Source organism: Scophthalmus maximus, chromosome 7 (genome assembly GCF_022379125.1).
Source record: "Scophthalmus maximus strain ysfricsl-2021 chromosome 7, ASM2237912v1, whole genome shotgun sequence".
In the NCBI taxonomy this organism is placed as follows: domain Eukaryota; kingdom Metazoa; phylum Chordata; class Actinopteri; order Pleuronectiformes; family Scophthalmidae; genus Scophthalmus; species Scophthalmus maximus.
This window is the reverse complement of record NC_061521.1, coordinates 12,373,585-12,400,971: the sequence shown is the minus strand read 5'-3', so window position 1 is coordinate 12,400,971 and position 27,387 is coordinate 12,373,585. Positions and strand designations below refer to the sequence as shown.

General features: G+C 43.4%; 1 protein-coding gene and 1 long non-coding RNA gene across 17 annotated transcripts in view; one reads left to right on the top strand and one right to left on the bottom strand.

Moving 5' to 3' along the window:
- The window catches only part of tjp1b (tight junction protein 1b), a 54,650-nt gene that overhangs the window by 740 nt on the left and 26,523 nt on the right, over nt 1–27,387 (top strand). For 8 of the 16 annotated variants that reach the window (XM_047333118.1, XM_035641300.2, XM_047333105.1 and 5 more), the window contains exons 2-3: nt 339–450; nt 12,817–12,958. In XM_047333118.1, coding sequence (XP_047189074.1) covers nt 339–450; nt 12,817–12,958 — 254 coding nt within the window. Of the gene's footprint in view, nt 1–338; nt 451–5,431; nt 5,987–12,816; nt 12,959–23,749; nt 24,023–24,078; nt 24,390–24,879; nt 25,012–27,387 lie in introns of those variants that run through there. The other 8 variants (XM_047333119.1, XM_047333113.1, XM_047333111.1 and 5 more) reach the window with 7 other exon arrangements.
- On the bottom strand, nt 10,776–25,006 carry LOC118314727. The gene is made up of 3 exons (XR_004794708.2): nt 24,735–25,006; nt 17,565–17,609; nt 10,776–12,967 (listed from the first exon to the last, which is right to left on the bottom strand). It is a non-coding gene; the product is annotated as an uncharacterized LOC118314727 (long non-coding RNA).

The following is a 27,387-nucleotide window of genomic DNA, read 5'->3' as shown; positions in this document are numbered from 1 at the left end:
AGAGGCCAGCAAAAATAGCTTCTTAAATCTGGATGGCTGAAGGGATTACTGAGCCGCCAGCATTTTGAACTAGCCTCCGATAAACATATGGCCTTAACATGGCTGCAGTCTGCAGGGCCTCGTCTGTGCTGCATTATTCCAGATCAATATATACTTACATCTATGTAAAACTAAGTGCTTTCAAGGAAAATGGCTTCCACAGCTTAGCGAGTGTCTGTTTTATCTGTGGCTAATATCCCATGATTAAGTGATTCCTTCTCACTCAACAAGTCACAGGGGAAGAAATGTAAATTAACAGAGCCATAAAAAGTGCTTAATATATTAATCTGTTCCTCCAGATGGTGCTTCCCGACGGGGGAGGAAAGGCGGCCTCCCTGTGCCCCAAAACAGTCCCGGAGAGCAACCTCTGTGCTCCCCTCCCATGTACACCGACCCCGTGTTCGACTCTAGGTGAGAGACACTTTACATATCGCTGATGTCATGTGAACGCCTCATTTTGGGAGGTTTTCTTTTTCATTTCTGCTGGATTGCATTCTGTTCAAGGAGTTGATGAAGTCGTACATTGTGCGATAAACTTGTTTCCAAGCCACGTAAGATGAAATAAATCCAAGGCTTCTTTAAGTCTAAAAAATTTGGCCTTTGCCAGAAAACACTAATTCTCTTTAATTTGGTTCATTGCATCTACTGTCGAACTGTGTCATGCAAAGTGTAATTTCTTATTTTCATCATATCATCTCATCTACTTAATCATACAGATAGATGGAAGAACACGATTAACATGTAAAGAAGCATAACAAATTCTTCTAAACTGGGTACAAGTGGTCGATGAGTGGTTTGAAAAGTAGGAAAACAATGTGAAACATATTCTGTGGCTTTTGCAGTCAAAATATCCCTGAACATATTCATGTGCACCAATGCCAAGGAGCGATGGAAAAAAAAAGTTGCTTACCAAGACACTAAATCCTGTTTTCTCCTTTAATTTGTCACCAATGTAATGTGACCACTTTGCAGAAATTATTATTCTCAAGTGAAGGCCATTGCTGCCCTATATTCATGTCTTGAAATGGTTAAACACTAAAAGAATTGACAGAAAAGAGAAGCGTAAAAAGGTCATTTGCTGAGACACTGTGTTGTATGTAGTGAGAGCGACCACTTTGCTTTGGTTCTCAGTCCTGCCAGGCGGCTGTTTTCACTGTGTCAGGCCCTTTGAAGGCATCATGACTGAGTGACGGTGTCTCTCTGGGGGTGTGAGACCCTCTGGAGTGTGCCCTTGGCCCAGCTAACACAGTGTAGAGGGTAGAGGGTGTGTGTGTGTGTGTGTGTGGTAGAGTGGGTAAGGGGTTTGCTTGGATGCGCTGCCTGAAGTGACAGGACAGACAAGCTGATATACTCCCCAGACCATTGAGGAGGCCTCTTCAGTGTATGACAGCTAAGTCAGCACGGAGACAACAGTATCCCAGTGGACTGGCCATGGGCACGGACACACACACACACACACACACACACACACACACACACACACACACAGGCTGACAGAAACAGACCAGTACAAGCAACACAAATATCACAGCAGCACACACAGACAGACTGGCCACAGAGCCTCAACAGGAGATGCTGTACGCCGAGGCAATGTAAGTCAGATACGTTGTTTGTGAAAGAGTCTCCTTAGTGCAGTTGTATGTGATGACGCTCACTGTGTTCTGAAATCTCTCCAACATATCAGCTTGTGTTAGAAAAGGCAGAACTCGGAGAGAATGTTTTTGTTGCATCCTTGAATTCCTACGATTTGTATCTAATCAGCCTGCGTCAGCCGTGAGAGGTCCATACTGTTAATGCAGGCGGATTCAGATACAATGAGCGAGTCATGTGTCGGACCAAGTTGACTGCGTGTATATCTGGATAAAAGCGAGATAATCTTTTGTTTATGCACTCTTGGAAGAAATAGGACAGAAACTGCCTCGAGTCATGGATGCTTGGCTTGGCTAGAATTTTTGTGCCAGCATGCGTCCCTGTGTGACAGAGGCAGGCATGTCTGAAAGCTGTGCTCGTTGTAAATGTGGGAACAACCTGGAAATATCTTCCCGGGGTTAACTGTGCATTTGCACGAAGGCGTGTGTTTTTCACCCTCCTGCCCTGCACACTTTCTCTGATCCACGGCAGAGGAGCGGATTGATTGTCAGCTGTGAGGGTTCAAAGAGACACTGTGTTTATTAGCTTGGCGTTTCGTGTCCGCCTCTGGTCAGCATCTTGCTGACTGAGAGTGAACATGCAGCATTCAATCACATCCCTGGGATTCTGCCCTAAAGGGCACAAAGGACCTGCGCATATAGGAGCAGTCATAGTGTTTTAAACCAAACTTCTCTGTGTGCATTTGGGAAATCCAAGTTCTGATTAGAGTGCATTAAACGCATGATTATGTTGACATATTGATTGGATAAATGGCTGATGTTTGAACTACGGTGTGCACCACTTTCTCCGACAGAGTGTGCGTGCGAGTTGAGCATGTGTTTGGATCTGAGGCCTTATATGTATATGTGAGGCTGCAGTGATGATGTAAGTCAGCGTGCCTTCATCCATAAGTGGAGAAAATGAGATGCTGGCAGGTTGGGGGAGGAGGAGAAGAGGGGAGATTAGGTGGAGTTGTGAGGTTATGCTTCTCTGTGCTGATGACTCACCTCACAGCACATAGAGAGAAAGCACTGCGACAGCACTGAAGTGTGACTCTGTGTGTGCGCGTGCGTGCGTTTTCATTACTCTTGTTCTTCTTGGTGCAGTGCATTCATGTGAAGAGGACTTTCTCTGTGAACTTCTCCTCTTTGTTTGGTGCAAAAGTAATAAATCACGCTGTTACAGCGGTAGTGGGTCTTAGGGCTCTCGTCCAGGATTGCCTCCCCTGGGAGCAGCCTCCGAGTCCGACAAACCAGCTTTGATTTTTGCTATACTGACTAAAGTGGACAAGAGAGTCTAAGGACACGAGAAAGAAGGGCAGGTCTGTCTGTCCTATTTACTTGCCGGAAAAAAGTACCCTGTTGTGTGTGTGTGTGTGTGTGTGCGTGCGTGCGTTTGCCTGCGTGCGTGAGCGAGCGAGCGTGTGTGTGAGCGTGCCTGCGTACATTAAAAGATGTCAGCAGTGGGTTCTCATGTGAGAAGGGTAATGATGGGGCTCGCTGCTCTGAGCCGTTACTGTGGAGATGCAGAGGTGGGGGATGCCAATGTGAAATCAAAGTGCTGCAGTGGAGTGTGCATGGATATGCAGTGGGTTTCAGACTGCAGCACAAACACTGACCCACTGCTGTCTCACAGCTTCCCCACTGACACACTACTACTGGTTCCCACACAACCTGTGTATGAAAGCGAAAGAGAGACAGACAGACAGTGTGAGAGAGAGAGAGAGAGTCCTGGGTAATGTGTACAGTATATCTGTAGCAGAGTCCCCATCCACTAATGACTGCTGTGTATGACATGCCTGATAATGATGATCTGTAGTGTCTAATAAATCAGGAGCGTTGTGTGAATGGCGTCTGCGTCAGTGGGAGGTGACAGAGTGCACGGCTGGTCGGTTTGTTGGAGCGCAGCTCTGCTCTAATGGTTCTGTTAGTGGTGCATTAGATGAGTGTCGAGTGGAGTCGAGAGGACACTCACAGGGACCGGTGACACCGACGCGGGTGTGCAACCAAGACTCGGTGTGTGGACATTTCCTGTCAACTATTTTGTGCGAGTGCCAGGTATTTTGTTAAAATACAATTTAGCCGAAATCCTATCAAAATAAATTCAAGCCATGTGATCTTCAAATTTGACATTGATTTTGGCTCATAATGTAGCCGTCGTTATCATCTCTTATTGCCAGGATTTAAAAAATACCGAGGTGCAGCAAAAGAAAGTGTTAACATTTGATTTTACACCTTGAATACATTTCTGGCATAAAAGAAACAACAACATTTATTTTGCTTGCTTACAGGTAATCAAAATTACCCGCTCTGCCTCTTTAGCCGTCTAGTGGAAATCTTCAGGCAGGCACATTGTTTCCTCAAGTTCATTCTCAGCATTTCCTAATTAACAGACCGGATAATCCCTTTATCATATTATGCTCATATCAGCAATTCTTTTTTCTATTATGCATTTGTACTGCTCACATCAGATAAGTTCCATTTATCTGGCCTCCACAGACGGTCCCGCGTTGCACCGCATCACTGTTTGCGTCTGTTGGGTCGAGTGAGAGCGAGAAGTGCACTTCTACTCTACTCAGGTGAGAAGGCGGCTCTCTCCTCTAAGACTTCAAAGTCTAGACTAATCGACTTACTCTGAAGCTGAGAGCAGCACCAGTGTGTCACTCTATTGACGGAAAAAACAACCACGCCGGCCTCTGTTTGCTGCTGATGACAGGTGGCGTGGGCACCTCCATGAAACTGAGAAACATCAAACACCAAAAGGTCACTAACTCTAAATTGCTTACAGAATGAAGTCCTACAAGAAGCCAAGTGAACGTTATACAAAATGTTTAATTTTCTCCACATAAACTAAAATTTTTGGCACATCAACAGTTACCAAATCTACTAAAGCTCTCAAAAAATTTGGCTGGATGTTGATGTGGGGGAAATAAAACTACACATGTATTTCTATATATACAGTATATATGATTGTATCATCATACATGTATTTATGATAATAGGTCGGAAACTCAATGGGTTCTCATTTCAGTGATAAGTGCAGTATTCACATAATAATTCTATTAAAGAAGTTATATAAAATAAATCAGAGTAGGGTCATTTTCTCATATGATTCTATAGAAACAGACTTCTTGCAACCAGTGGAGTCGCCCACTGCTGGTCATTGGAGAGAATACGGGTATTAGGCACTGCCGCATTGACTCGACTCTCCGGACCTGGTGACCATGTTCATTTTGTAATATACAGTCTATGAGTTTGCCTGTACCATGACATAACCTCCTTTCCACCTCAACCAAGTGTAAAAACATTTTTGCAATATTTCATGTTTTGGAAATGCAGCCAACTCTCATAACACCAGGACCCTGAGACTGAAGCGGCTGAATGGAATTCAACCATCATTCATTTCCATGTATACCCGGGCTTTTCCTACCGTCTCATGTCAAAATGAGCGGTGTATGCTTTGAGGGCTTTCAGGGGGGCTCCGAGTTTGTAGTTAGTGCTACGCCTCTGTGGGTCCTTACTGATTCCAAAAAGTATTGTGTGACCCAAAGACACTCGACCGAACCATTTGACAAGAAATTAAAGACAAACTTCCTGATGCCACTGAGCATCCCCCCCCCCCCCCCGTCCCTCCTACTCCCTCCTCCACCTCGCAGCTCCCTCCTCCCCTTCTCCCCAGTTGCTCCCCTCTGACTGTACACTGTACACACACACACACACACACACACTCCTCGCCCCTACCTCACACACTCGCACAGACACACACACACACACACACACACACACGGACGACTGGACGCTGCAGCGTTTTTGAAGAGTGTTCCCAGCCCTGGATAGGAGGGAGGCGGCGCGAGGAGAGGGGATCATGTCCACATCTTGACCGCGTTTACCGAAGAGAGAGAGAAAGAAAGAAAGAAAGAAAGAAAGAAAAGCAGCTGGGTGGGAATTTTTTCCTTTTCTCCTCCAAATCGAATGGATCGTCGATCTGCTGGCGCGAGCTGAACCGCGGTCAGGGTGTCATTGCAGACATGGGTCGCCGCGGTCCTCTGGCTCAGCTCCTCGGGGAGTGTTTCCACCGTCGGTCCTTCAGCGCTGGAAATGGCGCTGTGATGCTGAGCGCCGAAGACGCAGCGCAGGCGGATGCCAGGGAATAAAGACCGCACATACGGTTCACCTGTGCTTTTTCTTTGGGCTGGAATTTTAGTCGCGGTGGACAGTACCATGGTGAATTACCAGAAATACATTACTGTTATGCAGCTGGCTCTGGGGGTGACCGCCTCCAACAAAGAACACTGTCTTCCGCCCAGGAAGCGTATGTGGTGAGTATGAGTCTTGGTGCGGAGGAGGAGGATGATGAGGAGGATGATGGTGGTGGTGCTGATGATAGTGTGATGCAGGTTGGGAGAGGGAGAGAACGGGGGGGAAAAAAAACAGGGGGGCTGCGATGAGCGTCAGAAGATGAGCGGGTCACCCTCCGGAGTGACATAATATTCCCCCTCAGCCACTGCAGCCTGTCTGCACCATGGTGCCGGCATCACCAAAAAACCCCCACTGTGGTCGATACACAGCGGGTTAAAGGGCGACTGCTGTCGCGCGCGTCCTTCCTCCTCTTCCTCCATCCGTTTGTAAAGTTGAATGCGCACATAGGGTGATGTCATGGCCCCATCATTGTTTTCTTTGCCTTCAACTTCGTGTGCTTCGATGTGCCATATGGCCTTGCACTGCACTGCACTGCACCGCTGCTGTCACTGGAAGTGCCATCATCAAGCTAACCATGTGGTGAACCATCAAGCCCACTCTCACCCCCCCACTGCTGTGTTGTAACCAATGAATAAAATGTAAAAGCATGAAAACATGGTGGTCCTCTCCTGTTTTTTTTATTTCTTCTGCTGCAAGCCAGGCCTCTGGACACATCTCATGGTCATGTCTATTAAATCATTTCCACCCCATATACGCAGCTCTCAGCATGTGTGTTTGTGTCTGGCCTCCATCCACCTGTTCAGTGTCCTCATTACTGTGTGTGTGTGTGTCTCTGTGTGCTACAGTGTATTTCAGGGACCACCTCGCCACTCTGCGTGGTTCTCCTCCTGCGGCCTTGTTCATTTGTTTACTTTGAGACGGTCTTCCTCTCACTCCTTTCCCCCCCTCCTCCTCGCTGTAAGCAGATTGCTGCCGGGGTTGCAACGTGTGTGACAGTTTCCCTAATTACAGTCGGATAACCATCTTGTTTGAAAGCAAAGACAGTTAATTAGGAGTCAATGGGCTCAATGGCACTCTGATAGCAAGTGCTCCGCACAAACTCCACATTTATCGCCCGTCGTGGATCATTTATCCACATAATGCAGCCACACTGGCATGGCTCTGGTGTGTGAGGTTTAACCCTTATCGTCACCAGCCTAAATCATTTACTAAACCATTTCCGTCTCTCAGCCACGGGGCGAAACACCAATGCTGAAAATCTCTGAGAATCATACTGTGAGGAGGAAGATTATCATGGTCAGGGGGGGTTTAGAGACACCTCCACAATCTGAATGTTAGAACAGATGCAATTGCATTCCAACAACTGCATATCATGCAAATACAATTATATGTACAACAGGATATTTTTTTGTGTCCAATTTTTAGTTTTTTAATGTTCCCAAAGCATTTATTACTGTATCTTGAATTCCAAAAAGGCCGCGTCCACCGTCCCTTTAAATACACTGATGTCACCAAAGTCAAAGTGCTGCTGTGACCTCAGCGGGGGTCAGATGCTTATCATATGCTGCTTTTTATCTCTGTCACCTTGGCTAATCATATTCCTTAGTCCTCTTCATATTAGCCTAATTTCCCTCCTGGGAGAAGATGAGGGATTTCACAGAGACACGGAGGACTCCTTTCATGTTTCGGGTTTCTACTGTTGTTGTAGTTCTGACGTTGACAGCTCCACATTTAAGTAGATTTCAAAAAAGGGCTTGTTTCATCTACAGCAGTGCACTGATATAAAAGGCTAAACTAGTTATGTAACTCCGAGAGCAAACTCTGACCTTGTTACACTGAATTTTTTTTTTAAACAGCTTGAGTGAAGCAGTTGCCTCAACTATTTTGAGATGAGGTGAATATACTGAGCTCCTGTAGCTCATGAACCCTTTAATAGGCCATTACAAACAACGATCAGGTCAAAATTGGTATTTCTGTTTCTAATCTTTTAGTATTATATGACATTTAAACTGGATCATATGTTTTAATTTCTAGCTTTCAGGCATTGTTTTCCATCAATACCCGTAAAATTATTACACTTCACACTGCACACAATATCCACATTTGTATTTTGTCAAATCCCCATTATTGTCACTAGGCAGACTTTTCAAACCAGTCCGCATTTAACGTTCAGTGATTACCAATCACCTGTCTGTTTCAAAATACTTGAAATTTTTAATTGTTTTTGCTGAAACACTAATTGCATTATATCTTATGGAAAACATAATGAACGAAAGGTTAAGGTGGGAAAATACATCAAGAAACTCTACAGTAGGCATTTGAGAAATTTCAGATGTAACCTAAAGAGTAAGGTTAAAAAACAACAGCAACGTTGTGGTCCTTTAAACTTAATAATCAGAGCATACCTTCTATAAACATTGGCATAATAGGAAAAGCTCATGATAATGTGGCCTAAGAATTAAATAACTAAAGAAACTAGAAAGTCTCGAAGTCGCTTTCAGGTACAAAGACACACCTGCCCTACTAACCTGATATAATTTACATAACACTGACAGTTAAGAATACGTGATATACAGTAGCTGGGACTAATGATACATATTCATTAACATCCTCATCAATAAAAGAAGTAGTAGTAGAAACGATATGTGTTTGAGAAGTAGATATATTAAGTCCTATCATTAGTATCATGAAGCTGCTTCCTTGTGACTCAAACCGCCCTCCGCAGTGTCACGCTCTTCATTTAGCCTTGTTCTGCAAATTATATTGAGAATTTCATTAACGTGACCTTTTCGATCAATACTGCTGTATACTCATTAACATCACGTGTCCCTGAAATGCTACAGATACACATCACTGAAGCTGTTTGACTATTTGATTAGTTAAATGTTTGTTCAAATTCGTCCATGGCGGTTATGATATTTGATAAATCAGCATTAACATTCTCTTGGTGCGGCTTCTAAAATGTAAAATTTGCTGCGTTTCTCTCTCGTATAACCTGATTGTGAATCGTGTTGAATATGAGTAATCTGTTTTCTGATAACATGATTGCCAGTTGTTACTAAGTTTGACTTTGAAGCATAAACAATTGAGAAAAATCTATTAATTACGTTGTAAGGATTTGGAAAGGATTTTTGCCATTCATTATCATTTAGCATATAGATGTATGACAGGATGTGATGGCACCGAAAGACACACCAGTGTCAACAGAAACCCCCCCCGGCTCCATTGCATTTATATAAAGAAACAGTTCACTGTATAATTCATGAATCCTGTTTTTTAAGGTTTGCTTTTTACATAATTGCAGTATTAATAATCTGTCCCATTTCTGGTCAAATGATCAGAGCCGCTTCCTGTTCCGCTGATCTCACAGCGTGTGGCAGTGAGATTACACACTGCTCTGCCTAAACACTTTACCCAGCCGGGGAGCAAGAGACTGCGTGAGCCATGTGCATCATATTCTCCCAAAATTAGAGGAGACACAGCTCTGCTTGCCTTTGATAAAGACTGAATAGCAGCAGCGGCGGCAGCAGCAGCTTTTTAAATTGGGATTAGTCTTTGCAAACAGATGTTCCTCTTGCCTGGAGTCTTAAAAACCCATTCCCCCGCCTGCACACAGCCAAAGATTGGCATTAACCTGACTTAATGAACTTTACACTCTGTTGCAAGCCTGCAGGGATAATACAACAAGTCTATTGTGTTTATGTAATATTTCCTGTTTATTTTTAACTTGAACCTTTTATCTCGAACAAAAGCAGAGTGGTCGGAGTGTAGGGATAGCTCATTTGTTCGCACAGTGGTTGAATCAGATGAACACGATTGTGTGTCTGCGCGTGTGTGAGTCAGACACTGGTCAGGATTATTCCCTGTTAAGTGTTATAGTAGCACTGTACCGAGACGGGAAGAATGAAGTGTAACATTGCCTATTGACCTGCCGATTAAGCAGTCGCCTTTATTGCTCAAACTAATCGCACTTGATGGCTCCTCCAGGCAAAACCAAGAGAGAGGGAAGAGAATTGCGGCATAAAGTCCCGCAGCTGATGAATGTGTGCCCCCGTCGGTCTTTCTTTGTAATGGGATCAGGCCTTTTTGCTCGACCTTATCTGTGAACTTCATTATCACACTGTAGTTGACGGTGCAATGTTCGCAGAGACTACCAAATGTCCCAAACTCCAACGTAGTCTCCGCATCAGGGCCGAGCAGACACATTTGTATCACCAACCATCCAAACCGCAATCATCTGACCAATGTTGCTAAAAATCTACCATCTGACACCAACAGATAATTAAAATACGACATCATACACTGCCCTTTTATCATGTTTGGGTTAAATGAGGAAATCGAAAACCACACTTTGTGTCTGTATTTTAATGAGGCTACCGCCTGCAGCGGCGGTCGGTAAGCTTAGCTTTGCACAAAGACTGGGACCACAGTGAAGCAGCTCATCTGGCTCTGTGCAAACGTGACACAATCTCCTCAGTAGCAGGACTCATTATCATCTCATTTCTCATTTGTTTCTCAATGTCATATAAAACTGAAAAGTTGCAGTTTTAGTGCCAAAGGGAATTCTTGGCCGGGAGTATCAACAACAGTTACACTAAGACTCCAGAATATAAGAAATTATTTCACACATAACCCCTCCTAAAACTGCCGCTTACCTTTTGGAAGAGTTGGGCGAGCTGCTTTCCACTGTTTCCAGCCTCAATGCTATGCTAAGATAGGATAAGACCTACTGGCTGTATGCATCATAATTAGCATACAGACATTAAAGTGGCATCGATCTTGTCATATGGGCCCAACTCTTGGCAGGATCCACTTCCCAAAGACTAAAATGTGGCCCTACTCCACGAGTGCGTGTCATAAAAAGGACAAAATGTACTGGAAAACCAAAGTGAAAAGGAGACGTTAATGTTCAATGTCACAGTTTTATATATTTTGTCAAACCACAAGTGAAACACATTACACGTGCATATTTCATAGCGAAGAAGGAGAATTCATCAAAGAGGCAACGTGAAATCATTCAGTGCACATTATCTCTGAGTCGGCACAGTTGCTGGCACCGTGTTACATTCTGCCTTTGTGGCCTGGAGAGTTTTGGCTCGAGTCCATTTCAGAATCAACATCCAAGAAACAAGCCTCTGAATGTGAACGGCTGCACCGGGCCCGTGATACAGTCCAAGCAGCTTTTCTCATTAGTCATGTTTGTTGTGTTGTTTATGAGAACAATCTGAGGTCGCCTGTAATTGACTGCACACATTGCAGGGGGCTTCTACCTTGCATTTGCAGCCAGTAAGGACCTTGCTGCGCTCCAGGCAGCTATTGAATTAATGCAGATAGAAAGTGGAAGGTGACGTTCTCTTTCCCCCCATCTTTGTTCATTCCTCTCTCTCATAATTTCCCCTGCTGAGTCTCCAAACCTCAGGAGCTCCTGGCGGCCTGCTGCTGAGCACGCTAATGGATATCTACTGTCCCTGAGCTGCACTGTGCAGACAGGATTCTTTTCCTCATTGAATATTGTGTTAGGTAAATCCTCATTAAGAGTGACTGTCCTATATGACAATGAGAGAATGGACTGGAGTGATAGAGAGGAAGAGAAGAGGATAAGAGAAGAAGCGGTAATAATACAAATCTGAGGTACACCATGTTGTAGGAACAATAATGGACAATAATGGCAAACCGCTTATTCTATTCTTAATTACTTCTGTGGCACAAATGTTGTCAGAACAAGTATTTTCCTTTTATATTCTTTGTTAATAGAAAATTCATTTGGTCTTTAAATGTCAGAATATAGTGGGAAAATAATTGATACATTTCCAAAAAAACAAATGTCATCTTATTTAAATAGTTTGTGCAGCCAGCAGTGACAAACTCAAGGATTTACAATTTACAACGATATAAAACACAGAAAAGCACCAACAATCTTCAAAGCTGGAACCAATTAAATTTTTGTATTGTTGCTTAAAATATGACAAATGATTATTCAATTATCAAAAAAAGGTGCTGATTACTTTTCAGCTCCTCAACCGGTTGATTAATCAATTAACAACATTAACAACTAGGATGTGACTTCCAACAGCATTATCAATAGATTACGGACATTTACAGCTGCATTATCTTCAAGTAGAAGAGCTAAACACCTGCCAGCCAGGTATTTCCTAAAAAGAAATTTGGAATACCAGTGATTCTTATCAATTGATCTACAAAATATTGATAATTTATGTATCAATTATTAATTAGGGTTTAGTCACATTATTTACAATTTATCAACCCTTTTTAAATGGTGCCTTGTTAAAAATTGCTACTGATAAACTGTTTATGCACTGTGGATAAGGACAATAGATGTGGCTGGTCTACAAACTGACCCCTTGCGCTAGATGGATCGACTGATTGATAAACTTAATTCTCATTTTGGCCCAGATTTATTCGTACCCACACGGCTGATTAATTTCAAGGTAAACGCATGTGAAAAACAAAGTGAATCAGAGGCATAGGGGTTTAAGCAGGGCTCTATCGGTGTTATTTATTAAGTATGTCATTTGTGAAGGGAAAAACGTTTCCTGAGAGTATCGATGATCGGTCTGCCAACTGGGCCTCTTATGCACATCCCACCAGGAACCAGCCACAGTCTGACTGGTGAGCCCCATGGAGCAGCGCAGGCCATCAGTGGCTGAAGCTGCAGTGCTTCCTGAGCTTGAACCAGCTCCCCTACAGGGCCTCTGTGACATTAAATCCAATTATAGATTTCTTTAAATGCCATTTTATCCAGCGGGGGACTGTGGCATTTTAAAAAGCAGAAGCGTGACAAGTGTTTTTGTTTTTTTTCTTACTCTTCTTCCGTCTTGCCTGTGGCACTTTGTCCTTCTGTGCTGGGTGTGCACTGACTTGCCCTGATGTACTGCTGTGGTTTCTCTTTGTCCTCCTCCTCCTCATGCTCCCTCCGTGTTGACTTCAGGATACACCCCAGCCCAACCGCTGGCTCCGTCACAGCAGCCTCCTCAGTGAGCACCATTCAGGGCAAGCCATCACTCCGCCGCATCAAGGGCCGCATCCACCGGAGCAAGAGCTTGGACAGCATTGATCTCCTTGACTCCAATGTAAGTGTGCTGCAAACACAATGCATCAATGGACTGAATCACCCGATCACAGACACACTAACGCATGACCAAAATGTACAAAAGGAACAATACAGCCATCTGACTTGAGATCTGTATTTGATTGGTGAAGAAAAGACCTCCAACATATTAGTCCAACCATACGCCAAATACAGAGACTTGTTATTTGATATGTCCAAACAACTTCTACTATCATCTAGATATACCATACATAAGAATCAAGATACTGATAAAGTGTAATTATTAAAGGATACTTTAAGAAGAGATGCAACATATCAGGGATTGCCCTCCGGAGCCTTTTACACCACGAAGCGAATTATGAGCACTGCTTACACAAAGATTTCAAGTGATGATGGCAGAGACACATCACAAATGATAATTTCTCGCAAACTGCAGATCATTTTCATAGCCCTAGAGGGCCCTATCATTATTATGCATGGGTCGTGTGTATGGCATTTGATTCGATTCACATTAACAGTTTAGAGATAGTGGTAAAGGGTTTCTTCTTTCTTTTGTCAACACTTTCAGAAAGATATTTTATTGCTGCTCCTTTATCATGTCAGAATGTTTTCTTAATTAAAAGAATCATTTTTGGGTAACAATGCCTTTTATATCGTATGCAGTTGTAGAGCTGCTGGAAGGTGGATTTATTTAGCTCAGGAAACTGAGCCAGACTGTCTCCCACTGTGTCCAGACCTAATGCTAGGTTACTAGCTGCTGGCTGTAGCTTCATATTGACCATACAAAATACGAGTGGTATTAGTTTTCTCATAAAAGAGTCTGTTACTTTAATTTGGTACACAGATGTGCTCACTCCCACATTAAGAAGGAAATCGTGGATTCAGGATCAGTCAGAACCTTTAATCTCTCTGAATTTTGATCACTGATCCATTTCTTTTCTGTTTTTGGATTAAAATGGTAAAGCGACATTTCCACACTTGATAACTAAATTTATGCCAAGTAGATAAACAGGATATTCAGAATCAATACTCTCTTTACTGGTCAATAAAAACAAATTTGTTTTTTTGCACCAAAGCTGCTAATAGATGGGCACACACTCTACGTTAATAATCACATTTGGTAAATGACTTTCACATTTAGGTGTCCCAAGTCTCTCAATCATGAAATGCCTCAAAATGTCCTCAGATACTCTTACATGTCTTGTCTTTTTAATCTCACTAAATGATCATGAAATATCTTCTGTTTTTACATACATAAGGTGTTATAATTCACAAAGCAGTGTTTTTTGATGTGGAGCTTTGATCTGTGCAAATCAAAGTGTACACCGTTGTAATGCGTACAACTACCTTGTTGTTTCCAGACAGCAGTAGACTGCAGGAGGTTCCTCAGCCTCAGGGGAATCATATTGTGTTTATGGCTTAACCTGACTGTCAATTCATCTGAAATGCTCCATCTCATCAAAGGATACCACAGAAGCACTGAGCTCGTTGAATTATTCATAGATGGTTGGTCAGCAATAGTAACATAGACTTTTGCTGGTTTGCGGCAGCTTGAAATAACTTTGTTTGTTAATGTGCATTTCATAAACAAAATTTCTTTGATGTACAATTCAATGTATCTTGAGAGTTTATCTTAAACTCTGGTGTACTTCCACTTCAGCGGTGGTGTGTGTCACAGAGCTTTAGGCCACTGGCTGACATGCAGATTTGTTAACAGGACCAATAGTGGACAAATTATAATTTTGGCATGATGATGGCACTTGATGAAAAGTCAGAGGATCATCAAAGTGATAATAATTCATCCTGAGGGTGGCAGGGAGATGAGGAAATTTCCCTTCAAACCATAAATGTCAACCACATGCTGGTGTCACTTGAGGAAAAAGTCTGGGCACCATCACATTTTGTGTCATCCGTCCAGCGGATGTTTCGATTTTTCACTAGATAAATTGAAAATGTGGACGTGCTGGTGGCGCTGTAGATGAAAAGTTAGGGAATTGCCAAAGTTATTAGGATTTATCAACTGGGCAATATGTGGACATGTGTGTCAAATGTAATGGCAATCCATGTGCTTGTTATTGAGATACAGTAGTACACAAACAGGCAAAAATGCCAACTTGCTGCTGGTGATAGATAAGTAAGAGGATCACCAAAGTCAGCGCGGCAGGATTCATCCTCTGACGACCATTAAGTCTGTGCAAAATGTCATGGCAATCCATCAGTAGTTATTTCAGTCTAATCCGGAGCAGTGAGCAGACCGCACCAACAGGGCCACATTTAAAAGCAGTGAAAATATCACAGTGCTTATCAGGCGCTGTCTCAGTCAGAAAAATAAATTGATATGATTGAGCGAGCAAAAGACCTACATTTCCAATGTAATTACAAAATCCCTCTTCAGCTCCCATTTAGTAAACCTGACATTGATATGTTGGAGGTGAATGCTTTTAGGCTGTAATTGACAGATTAATGGTGGCCTTGATTTTGAGCCATACACAGACAATGTGAGCCTTCATCTGAGAGCAAAAAGCAGCTCAATGTCACTGTTGTTCTCACATCACCTCCTGCTCTCTAAGTCACGGTGACTAACCATATCACGGTCATTTGTCTTTGTGGCCCGCCACTATCTCACCAGAGAGCGAGGGCTCAAGCTAAGGGCTTCTGGCCTTTCCGCGGTATATTTCTTTTGTACAGGCTGCGTGTGCACTAGAGGAAAACTTGCTGACTTGCCCGAACTCAAATGCAGCTGATGGAAATAACGGTCCGCCTTACAGTGAGTGATGAGACTGCAGGATGCTGAGCTGAGGAGCAGTTTCAATTGCATCCTACGGAAATGTCACAACAGACACGATACTGCCTCTGTGCCGCTGGATGATGGGCACTCGTTTTAATATGAAAAAAGTATTTTCCCTGATTGGCTGTTTCAACAGAAAAATGAAGATATTAATCAAATGAGTGTATTCATTTAGCTCCATAACTATCATTGCCCATCAGCGTAGAGCTAAATAATCAATAGTAGTTAAGACTTTGTTTGTATCGATTGCTTCTTTTGATTGCTTTTCTCTCTGATAGTCAGGGGATGACTTTGGCGCCTGGCCCACTCCTGCTGTCATTTGTGTTGGCAAGCGGCATACTTGTTCACAGAAAGCTTGAATCAGATTTTAGTGCTAAGGCTGCAGAAAGCACAACAGAGATGGAGAAGGGGGGGGGGGGTTGTACAGTCTTTTATGCACCTAATGCCTTTGTGTATAGCTGAAGTTATTTTGCAGTGTTCATCAGCAACACCTACTCTCATTACACGGCGGCAGCGTTTACACTATTCCTTTCTGTTTATTTGGGAGATACATTACTCCACCTGATAGACAAAATGATATTCTCTTATAGTATCTTGTTATTATTTACAGCACTAATCTCTGATATCAAACCACTCTGTATGACTTTTCTCTGTTCTAAAAAAATCTGGGATTATTGATAAAAATCCTGTCATCTTTTTCCAGTTTCCTTCTTTGCTATGTGTTCAATGTTTTTGCAGCTCATCTTTATGTGCATTGTATTTCATCATTACAATGATCATTTACACACCCAGAACCTACTTGGTAGCCCTGGTGCATTTTGGATGGTAAACTGAGGTTGCTGTTTTTGATTTTGGGAACGATCTGTGCAGAATTTTTCCTGCCCTCTCAGCTGTTTTTGAAAACGTTAAAGGAATATTTACTGCAGAGGTTGAAACCAGGTGAGCTGCAGAGAATCTCAGCGTGTATTAGCAGGAGATACAACTAAGCCAATATGAAAAACGCAATTAAATTAATTACTCCTTAACAGATCAGGATCAGTCATCAAACCGGGCCTTGAGCTTTGCCTCGGTCAGAGTCTTAATCTCTTATTAGTTCTGCTTGCCCCATCCCACTTCTAAATTCCAATCCTTGGCTGCAGTCTGCCGCGGACAGACGCGCTCCCCCCCAACCACCACCAAAAAAAGGCCCAGCGTAAGCATTTCTTCGCTGCTCAGTCTTCGGAAAAGTGCTGCAGATGCGTTTACGGGGAGAGCAACTGCAGCTGAATTAACCAATCTGCATATTCAGGGGCCGTTAGAGGGAGATTGTTCCCGTGTGATGAAGGCGTGGAGGTGCGCGAGGGTGGGAGTGGAGGGCTGGACCTGAGTGAGACACACCACAAAAGCTGTGGAAATGGAGAGAGGGCAGGTCGTGGAGAGCATGGGGGGTGGGCGCAGGAGATTTATCACCACTAACACTGTAGGAGGCCTTATTGGAAGGAGGAGAGGGGGAAGAGGGGAAGCACTGTGATTGGAGCTGCAGCTGATTTTCTCTAGGTGAGACAGGTCTGTTATGCAAGAACAGAGTTGAATGGATGATTTTTTTTTGTTGTCCTATAGGTGATGAGCACTGGGGGGTGGTTAGAGGTGATGTAGGGGGTTTGTATGTGTCAGTGACTTGGAGCTGGCCATGCGTGATGCCATCCTGCAAAGGTGGCGTGCCTGATCTCATGGACTTCTCTGAGGGGGTGGCAGATGTTGAGTATGTTTCTGGAGGCTGTGACTCAGGATCGAGACCTACCTATGTGTCCTCTGATGGGACATATGGCAGGTCACTGTAAGCACTGTGTGTATCATGTACCATCATCACATCTGGACTTCACAGCCTCTGCAGCAGTGCTTCACCCTGAAATTAAAACATTAAAAAAAAGACCAATTAAAACTTGATTTTTAATGTTAATGTTACAAACAGCTGCGTCCTCGGTTGTCAGTGGAAGATCTGGAGAGAATGACTCGTGCGTTTGAAATCTTTTTATGGTCGTCCTCGTGTCCCTCATCTACAACAAATAATTTCCAGAAAGACGACTCGAGCCCACATAAATCCCAACAACTCTATTGACTTCCCCACATGATTTATGACATTAGTGAAATTAGATGTTGCACCAAGCCAACATCACATACAATATTTTGTGTTCCAAAAAAAATACTGTCTGCGTCTATTAATACCACAGTAAGAGGCTTCTATTTTAATTTTGCCTTATTTTCAAGGAGGGCTTGATGTTCATGTTATTCCACCCGTTTGAGCACTTGAGTGTTGGGTCAAGTGAAGGACAACGAGCAGGATGATGTAATGTTTGTAGGAATCAAGATGGTGGCCATGGTGGGGAAGTCAAGCATGAAGAATGAAACACTGGAGTGGTCGTGCTAAGACGAGTTAATCAATCACAGGGTCTGACGCTCCCAGTTGTGGATGCTCTGTAGATTATATTGTTTTTTTGGATTAATTATCATGAGGTGAACGCACTGTTTTTCTGGAGGCAATATTTTTCTTTTGTTCACTGCAACTACAATGAAATTTTACAGACGGCAAATACACTCCATCTGGATTTATTCATCTGCTTAAAATGTATTGAAATCTTATGAAAATATCAAATAAAAAACAATACTCTGTAATTAACACGTCTTTATATCTCAAGAATATTACGTTTACAACAAAATAAACAGAAAAAAGCATTTAACATTTAAGGAGCCGGTCTCTGAAAATGTTTGGCTTTTGGTTGATTGAATTGTCATTTCACTTCTATTGTTTATTATCATCAGTTTTTATGCCATGATTCTATCTCCTGTTTAATTGATTGGTTGAATCCGGCAACATGTACTGTGAATTATAAAAGCCAACTATAGTGTCAAAGCATACAGTATTGATTTGAAATTGTATGAGATTAGACACATCACAACGTGTGTGTGTGTGTGTGTGTGTGTGTGTGTGTGTGTGTGTGTGTGTGTGTGTGTGTGTGTGTGTGTGTGTGTGTGTGTGTGTGTGTGTGTGTGTGTGTGTGTGTGTGTGTGTGTGTGTGTGTGTGTGTGTGTGTGTGTGTGTGTGTGTGTGTGTGTGTGTGTGAGTGAGTGAGAGAGACATGGCAGACACAGCCTGCCATGTTTGCTCGACATGTAGGATGTGTGTTGATGCCCAAGGAGGCACCATATGCTGTTTAGACTCAGGAGCATCCCATCACGGCAGGCCCGTGGGTGAAAAACCCCAACTCCTTCTTGTGTCTTCCTCCGTCAGTTCATGTGCACATCATCGGCCAGCAGGGGTGGAAATCACGCAGGACCACTCTCCTCACGCTTGTTGTCATGCCACCATAAATAATTCTTCGTATAGATTGCCTCTTGCACGGCTTGACACAGCCAGGCTTGAGCAGATAAATAATGTTCAGCTGGAGTCCTGCAGATGGCAGAGTTTTACTACCGAAACATACAGGGGGCACAGTGCAACATCCATGTTTGCATAGCTGAGGGACAGAGGGAAGAGGTGTTGGATGTGCAGTTGCTATATTGGATATTGGGATGTTTAGTTTTCATCTTTGGTGATGGAAGCACTGTAGTGTTCGCCAATATACATATGAAATAAACTGTAGGCTTTGCAGCCACTATAAAGAGAAGAGGTGTTAGTTGAAGGTCTACTGACGCTCATGTGGTTGGGGTTTTCCAAAAAGGCTTCCCCACACTTCTTTGTTGTACCTGACTCTGTTGTAAATTTAAAAATTTTTCTCCTTACTGGATTTATCAATGAGTCAAACTGTAGTTGTGTCTAAATTCATTTTTTCTGGTTGAATTGAGAAGCAGTACACTATTGTATGGCTTCTTACCGCAGTGCGGTAAATTGCCCCTGGGTAATTCCTCTCTCTTTTTTCTTCCTGTCACTGTTACCCCATCACCTGCCCTCCACAGTTCCCCTCGGCCTGGTCTGAATGGAGCACCTGATCCCAGACCACCAAGGCTTCTAATTGCTTTACTCTCCTCCTGAACAAGGTTGCTCTCTTGGGAAACGGCCATGAATAGACAACCACTTATGAATCCAAACTAATTTAAAGGCCTGTGTGATGGGGGATAAAATATTACAGCCACTTCATTAATAATTTAACTGGAAGTGTACATCATAGGTCACACTGTGTGTAAGGTTATTCCACTCTGCAGTTTATATCATTTGTTGTATCCTGTGTTTTTGAACAACACGGTAGATTGTACAGATGTGAAGAGCTTTAGAGTATTTATGGTTCATTGACAAAGATAATTAAACATCAGTAATCGTTACCATTTCCAGCTGTCTGTGAAATCACAATTGGATTGATCGTGATCCCTCTGCTATTATTCACCCCTCAGGAAATCACGGTTATCTCTGCAGTGTATGATATGGGCATGTATTCAAAGGCTGAATAATTCAATTCCCAGTTTTGCTGCTAAAAAAACCTCTCTGCCATACATGCATCCACATTAACTGATTGGAATGGTTCATCTTTATTAGCACTGGTGCTCTTCTCCTTGGATAAATATACTTAGGTGATTGCGTCTTTTCGACTGTGCATGATGCTGTAGTTTGATCCACAGAGGATTTGGATGTTGGTGGCCTGTTGTCACATGATTCGCAGGCCGGGAATGTGAGGTCATTTAATGTCACCTGATACATCTGAGCTCTCAGCTGTTGGTGGGAAAAATGAGATGGAGATTATACTTTCATTTGAGGAATCTTAACAAATATGTATTTCTTTTGTGCAAATCCTTTTTCAATTTTTTTTTAGCTCTGATACTCACTACTTTAGTGTCCGATGGTGTTTGTCTCTTGGTGTTTTAGCTGCCTGTAGCTTTTGGGTTTTTTAAAAATACACACTTATGCAATAGAATATTGACTGGGATAATAAATGACATGATAAACATGAATGCAAGCAGTTTGTTCCTATCACTTTTGAATTATAGCAGACACAGAGGCGAGACACTGATTTACTTGACCACATTTGTAAATACAAAACCAGGCTGAGACCACCATAGACGAGCACAATTTCGGAGAAACAACATACAGACACCTGAAAGAATTATAAAGGAACTCTTCATCACAACAAGGCCATGGTTATTGTAACCATTCTCTAGTAAAGGCACACCCAGAGTTTGCCTTCACGCCAAGCACACAAAATCCCAAAAGAGAGCAAAGCCGACTGCATCATTATCATTGAAATTATGATTATTTGTGTATTCTAATGCAGTTGAAATTTTATACTTGAGATGCAAGATACAATATTTTTCCTGTGAGGCAGGTGCTATAATCACAAACTGTAAAATCAGCTGCTAATAAGCTGGACAGAGAACAGGAGGTTGTAGCCAAACTGCATTTTACTGCTGCACATCCTCCGCTCTGCTTCATCGAGGTCACCCTTCATTCTTTTGTAAAGCACTTTTGAATAAGTGTTATATTTTTACTGCTGACTTTGCAAAATATCTCATGCTTGCTTGGTCATAGGCCCGGGTCTCTCCCTTCCATCTCTGAATGTGCTGCACCATCTAATCATGTGTAATTATGAAACCTTGTCCAAGAGATTCCTGTCCTGAACCAATGGGTTGGCTGTCAATTCAGTATGCTGCTGTCTCATGCTAGAGGTCAGAGATACTGACAGAGGACGACACAGAAATCACAGAAACACAAGCCTCTGTACAGTGGCCAGCTCACTCCATTATGGTATTACATTGATGTATTTCAATTTGTAGAACTAAAGACTTGATAACAAGATAAGAAGCGCACAGTTATGAGTATCATCTTGCAGCATTGGCTGCATGGTGTCACATATCATCTTTTCTCTCACACTGCCGTTGGACAAATGCATTTATTCTCCTCTGCTGCAGGGCTATGTTTAACGTCTGTCATGTCATTCAATAGCTGCAGTCATTAAAGCTCATACATAGTCACGCCAACCTTTGCTTAGTAGGCTGTTTTTCTGACCCGCACAGCTGAGAGGTGACTCACTCACCATCGGGGGCAGTGCTCTCTAAAAGCCTACCTGCTGTGAATTTCTAATTTGCTTTTCCACTCGTATGATTTGTTCCCGCAGTCATACTCTGGTTTGGATGCTGTCTGTGTATATGAGTGTGCTAACGGGAGAGAGAAGGGTCTGCGTAATTCTGTTGCACGGCATGTGAAGCTCCCTCTGTGCTGCTGGAGCCAGTGATGCAAAGACTGTAGCATTGACAGAGGGTATTTCAAGGGCTTCAACAGAGATACATTAAGCGGCACATGTCCACATCAAAGCCAATTCAATCACGTGTGCAAGATGGTGGGGAAAGAAAGTTAGCATTCACTCATTTCCAGAGGGGTTTGATAGCTTGATCATATTTCTCTGCCTCAATACTTCAGCAGGTTTTACTATTGTAAACGCGATGATACCTAATGATGACACCTAGCATCATCTAACCATATAGCCAAAGGTTTGTCTGTTGTTGTTGTTCAACAAAACTGCTGCGGTGCAGGATACAGAGGAATTAATTGTTTTCTGTTGAGTTTCCTTTAAATTTCACGACATATCCCCCCCGTTCATCATATTTTGTTTCCCCACAGGATATGTATGACTGCCCTTGTTTATCTAATTCTTATGACCTTGGCCAACTCACATTACTCTATTCAAGATGCCCCCACCCCCCCTCCTCACTCCGATCCTCCAATGGAATCTGCGGCAAGTCCCCTTACATCAGCAACATTGCAGGACCTCTGTGCTCCTCCGGCATTATATTCAGCCCCTATCTTCTCCTACGCTCATTAGTGCCAGAGGTAGAGGTGACACGAACGGTCACGCAATCTCAAAGTGATAAAATGCACAACAGAAGGTGCTGCACAGAATACGGTTCTTCAGGAAACACCCGCACAGAATCAAAGAGGATGTGATAGAGTCTTAAGAGTGGGGTTTGGTGCAGTGCACAATTTACATTCTACTGTATATTGATTAAATCTGTATACCCCATGGGATGGAGTATTGAGCCTCGTGGCTATGGGGTGCATTTAAGTTCTATCCTCTGCATTTTAAATGGCTTTATGCAGCATGTCATTACTACTTAAGTAGCCTACCTCAGCTTTCCCAATAAAGACTTTATGTTTGCTGTAGTTAAAAGTGTTATCCAAATGGATCTTTGCAGCAAAGGCAATATAACTTTAAAGTAAAATATCTAGCCCATTATGGGCCTCTAATCTGCATCCTGCATAGCATATTTTTCAGAGCCGATGTTTTGAAAATATATTTTGGTGCTTTCCTCATTATGCCCGCATACATACATCACGTAGGCTGCACAGACATACAAGGCATGAAATATAAACCATCTTCTCCTCGTCCAGTCCTTTGTTTCAAAGGATGGCTAATCAGTCAAACCACCTTATGTATTTATTTTTGCATACGGGTGTGAAGTTGTGGATGAAAAGACAATAACAAGGGATATCTATTGTATCCTGCCGCTTAATGCTTAAAAACAGGTGTAAAAAAACCAACTTATTGTTAATGCTTAGAGTTAATGCTTAAAGATGCTTGTCCTCAATCCTTCAAAAACAGATGGGTCAGGCTAGTTTGTTAAAACTCATCTTAGCCTATCATATTAATAATATAATTGTGATACTCATTTAACATTATGAAGACAAGATAAGATATACCTTTATTCGTCCCACAGTGGGGAAATTTGGGCATTACAGCAGCAAAGTGGACAGAAGAATATAGAAAGAAATTTACAAAAAGGGTTAGGGTGTACCAAATAATAACATTAAATAAAAAAAGGTATATAAATACTATATACAGGGCAGTAGCAATAGTTGCACATGGAGACTAAACATAAATCATATTATTAGGGTTTAGTATTGAACAAGCTATTACATCACAGTAAGTATTCATGCGTTGGGACTCTTCTGCCCGTGCACGAGACTTCTGTAATATTGTTTTTATCAGGGTGTTTTCCAGAGTAATCAGTGGATATATTATGACACGTGGCAGGTTGATACGTTAAGGGGACACTACCACCATGTTCACCCTCATCGGTGAGTGGGATGTCACGCTGGAATGGCGCTTGACGCTGCTCGGCCCCCTGCGGACAGACCGGAATGGTTTCTTCCAGGCGAACCTGTCACTGTCACCGCGGCAGCCGGAGCGTGAGAGCGGAGGGGGGGAGACGGAAGGCTTCATCCACTGCCAGTGCGGCGGCTGCTGCGGCTCTGGAGCCACACTAGAAACATATTGACGTTTCTTCCCCGGTAACATTGATCGCAAGCTCGGCGCGAGGACCGTTGTTTCGAACAAGGTGAATGGGTTTCTCGATCTGTCCGTGAGTACGTTATCGGGGGGAGGGGAGAGGGGGGGGGGGGCGTTTTTCGCTGGAGCTGCCTGGATGTGTGCGTCTCCCGAGCGGGTGAGAGCGACCGATAACGGGGCGAGCGGAGGTAACTTGGCCGCTAGCGAAACTGCATCTGCGCGCTATGCTAAGCGGTGAGCTAGTTACCCCCAGAACGCGCTCGGTGTCTTCTACTCGCGAGCGTGAATAACAGATGCTCGTCGCCCCGGTGCTTTCCGGAGCCTGCGTACGCGGTGACATTGGGTCACGGGATGTCGAGCTGTCATCGGGCGGGTCGAGTCGAGTGGTCCCCACGTCAAGTGCGCGCAGCGTCCAGGTAACGCTAGCAGAGGAGGAGCTAGCCTAGCCTAGCCTAGCCTAGCCTAGCCGCCGGAACAAAATGTCGGCCGGCTACGGGCAGATTCGGGCAGGAGGGGTATAACGGTGCGGAGCAAGCTTCATGAGGCGCCGGGCTGCGAGCGGAGAGGAGGAGGGGGCGGTGACGTGAGGTCGGCGGCCAGAAAGATGACATCGGGTTTTACACATTACGGGGAAGGTCACCCGGCGGCTCGCGGTGTTTTGATGCTGGGTCCGTTTGTGAAACCCCAAGTGGGTGAAGCTAGGTAGCAAGTTGGCTAGCGTTAGCTCATTAGCTGACTCTAGTTCAGCGACACGGTCTTACCTGCTCGCGCGCCCCCGCGTCCGTCCGGTCGAACCAGCTGTCATCATCGTATCGCAGTGTCGTGCCGGGGGCGAGTACGCGGGCCAGCGCTTCGGGGGGTTTGGCTTCGAGCCTCTGGGCCACATCTCGCTGTTCTCCTCTGCAGCGGAGCCGACGGGACTTATGCTAACGTGAAGTACAGGCACCGGTCGTCACCTGTTGAATATCGATCACGCCGGGCAGGATCGTTGTGGTGTATCGTTCCAGTTCGACTGACAGTTAGTAGCATTTGAATCAGGTAAACAAGTAAACCACTTAATGTCATTTTCAGTATCATGCATTGAAAGAAGATTTAGGGTGACAGTGGTGGGAAGGGATGTGGTGCATTTCTGAACCGTATCCTTTAACAGGAAAGCGGTCAAGTGAGTTGACATGACTCGTGTGCAAAATGAACAGTGAAAACATCTGCCTGGTGGTCCAGCATCTGTCTCAACCTTGGTTGGATCTCATAATGTGTGAAAGCATTCCAATGATGACCAAAATGTTCACTCTCAAGTGTTACCCTGCTCCACCTTCAGGTCGCCTCCACTTTTTCTGGGACTGCGCCGCCGACTGGAGTTGTCTCCGACTTGTTTTCGATTTTGTCTTGTTTACATGCTTGGAATTTAAAGGCAACCCCCAAGATCTTACTTGCAGCATGCGGTGATATTACCTACCTTAGCTATTACATACTTCTTTGATACACCTTCCCCTGTGAAAGGACTTCTCATCAGCGTGAGACTCCCTGAGCTTGAGTCTGTGACTTGAATGTGTCATTGCTTGCCTCATGATAGTGATGTTATGGGAAGTGGCAACTTGGCAGGGCAGCAGATTGGTCAAATCAACTGGGAGGCAGGCAAAATACAGATGTTATGTGTGGCAGCCATTAGACGTTTCATTGCGTAAATAAATTGACCATGTATTTGAATAATTAATATGACAGTGTGTTGTGCATGCCATGAGTTTGGCCAACATGTCGCCTGGGAAGAAGGGAATATCTAGCTGCTGGAGGGCAGCCACACATGGCTGGCCTGTAAATCATGTTGCTCTAAGCTGTCATGGGGAACAGCAGTCGTCTGAGTCATCTCGGTTTTAGAAGGACACGTATCTGATGTTTTGCTTACTTGAGTAAAAATTGACTGCAGTTTTGTAGACCTGTGCATTTGTTTAAAAAAAAACAACCAACGGGTTCATCCAGTTGCAGGTTATAACAAACCTGCGTGGCAATTCATATTAAGGAGATCAAAGTATATGGCCTGAGGTACTTCTTTGAAGTGTATAATGATCAAGCTGTGTAGAGAGGGGGTGCTGGGAAAAAAAATACGCTGCGAGACTGTAAACACAACAACAATCCAGTTGTTAGAGATAGCCTAGAGAATCCATTAGAATAAAAAGGAACAGGATTATTAATGAGCCAGCATGTACTATCCTAAGGTACTATATATCGCTGCTTACGTCACAGATTGATTTGTGTTATTAGTATCATTGTAAGATGAATTTTTGTCATCTCTTGTTACACCTCTCCTGAGCTCCTACATCAAATCTGTGTTTTTCAAATCAGGAGGTGTTTCTGTTCTACATTTCAGCATAGTAGAGGGCCCCCTTCCACCTAATGTCCACTAAACATTACTCTGCATGTTGTTTAATGGAGCTCAATTACTGTATTCATGGACAAAATATTGTTGCTGCTGGTGCCATGGGCAGTGAAAGTCCATTGCTCTGATACAAGGCTAAAGCTGTCACTTCAGAGCCTCCACTTCTTAAAAAAAAAAAAAGACATCAAAGTCAGTGTTGCCAGTGGTACAGTAAGTCCCTGTGCGTACACAGGGCATGTTTGCATTATGGTCACGGCTCCAATTACCTAAGCTTCCAATACAGAAGCTGGCGTTTATAGATCAAGTCCATCGTTCATGCATCTTTGAGTGTGGAATTATCAAGGTGAAGATCCATAACAAATCAGTCATCAGTCACGTTTAGCATGAATGCTCTTTTTCCTGCGGCGGTCCTGAAACATCCTTATCATTGCTGTGTTTCATTGGCTCCGTTGTCCTTATTTCAATCACTGTGACTGCAAGGAGGTGGGGCGCAGGTCAGAAGCTCAGCTTATCAGCACATTCCTGCCCTCCTGTGTGCTTTGTGTTGGGCGCTGATAATTTCCACTGGGCTGACAGTTCAGGAACTGATTTCTGGGTCCATGTGTTCAGGAGACACTGGGGATCTGGTTATAATCACTGACTCCAGCTGTGTAGCCTGAAAATAGACTCTGTGTTAAAGACTTGAATTCTATTATGGTTTTCTTTATATGTATGTTGTTTTGTTGGAAATGGTTTAGACACATCTAATATGTAAATTAGAATGTTAACCTTTTAGTTTTCTTATTTTATTTTTACAGTATACCCTTCAGTTACCAAGAAAATAACTTATGTTTCTACTTAAAGCATCTTTATTATTTTATAATCACAATTGATCAAATGCCAGAGTGAAATAGGATGCTTTAGTTTAAGCTCATTGTTAAGGTGTCAGTTGTTCTGCTCTCATAGCATCATTTTTGGTTGCAGTTTTCAGTGAAAAAGCATTAAGCATACAATACCATACCATATCAACTCAAAGGTGATAGAATGTCAATGTTGTGTTC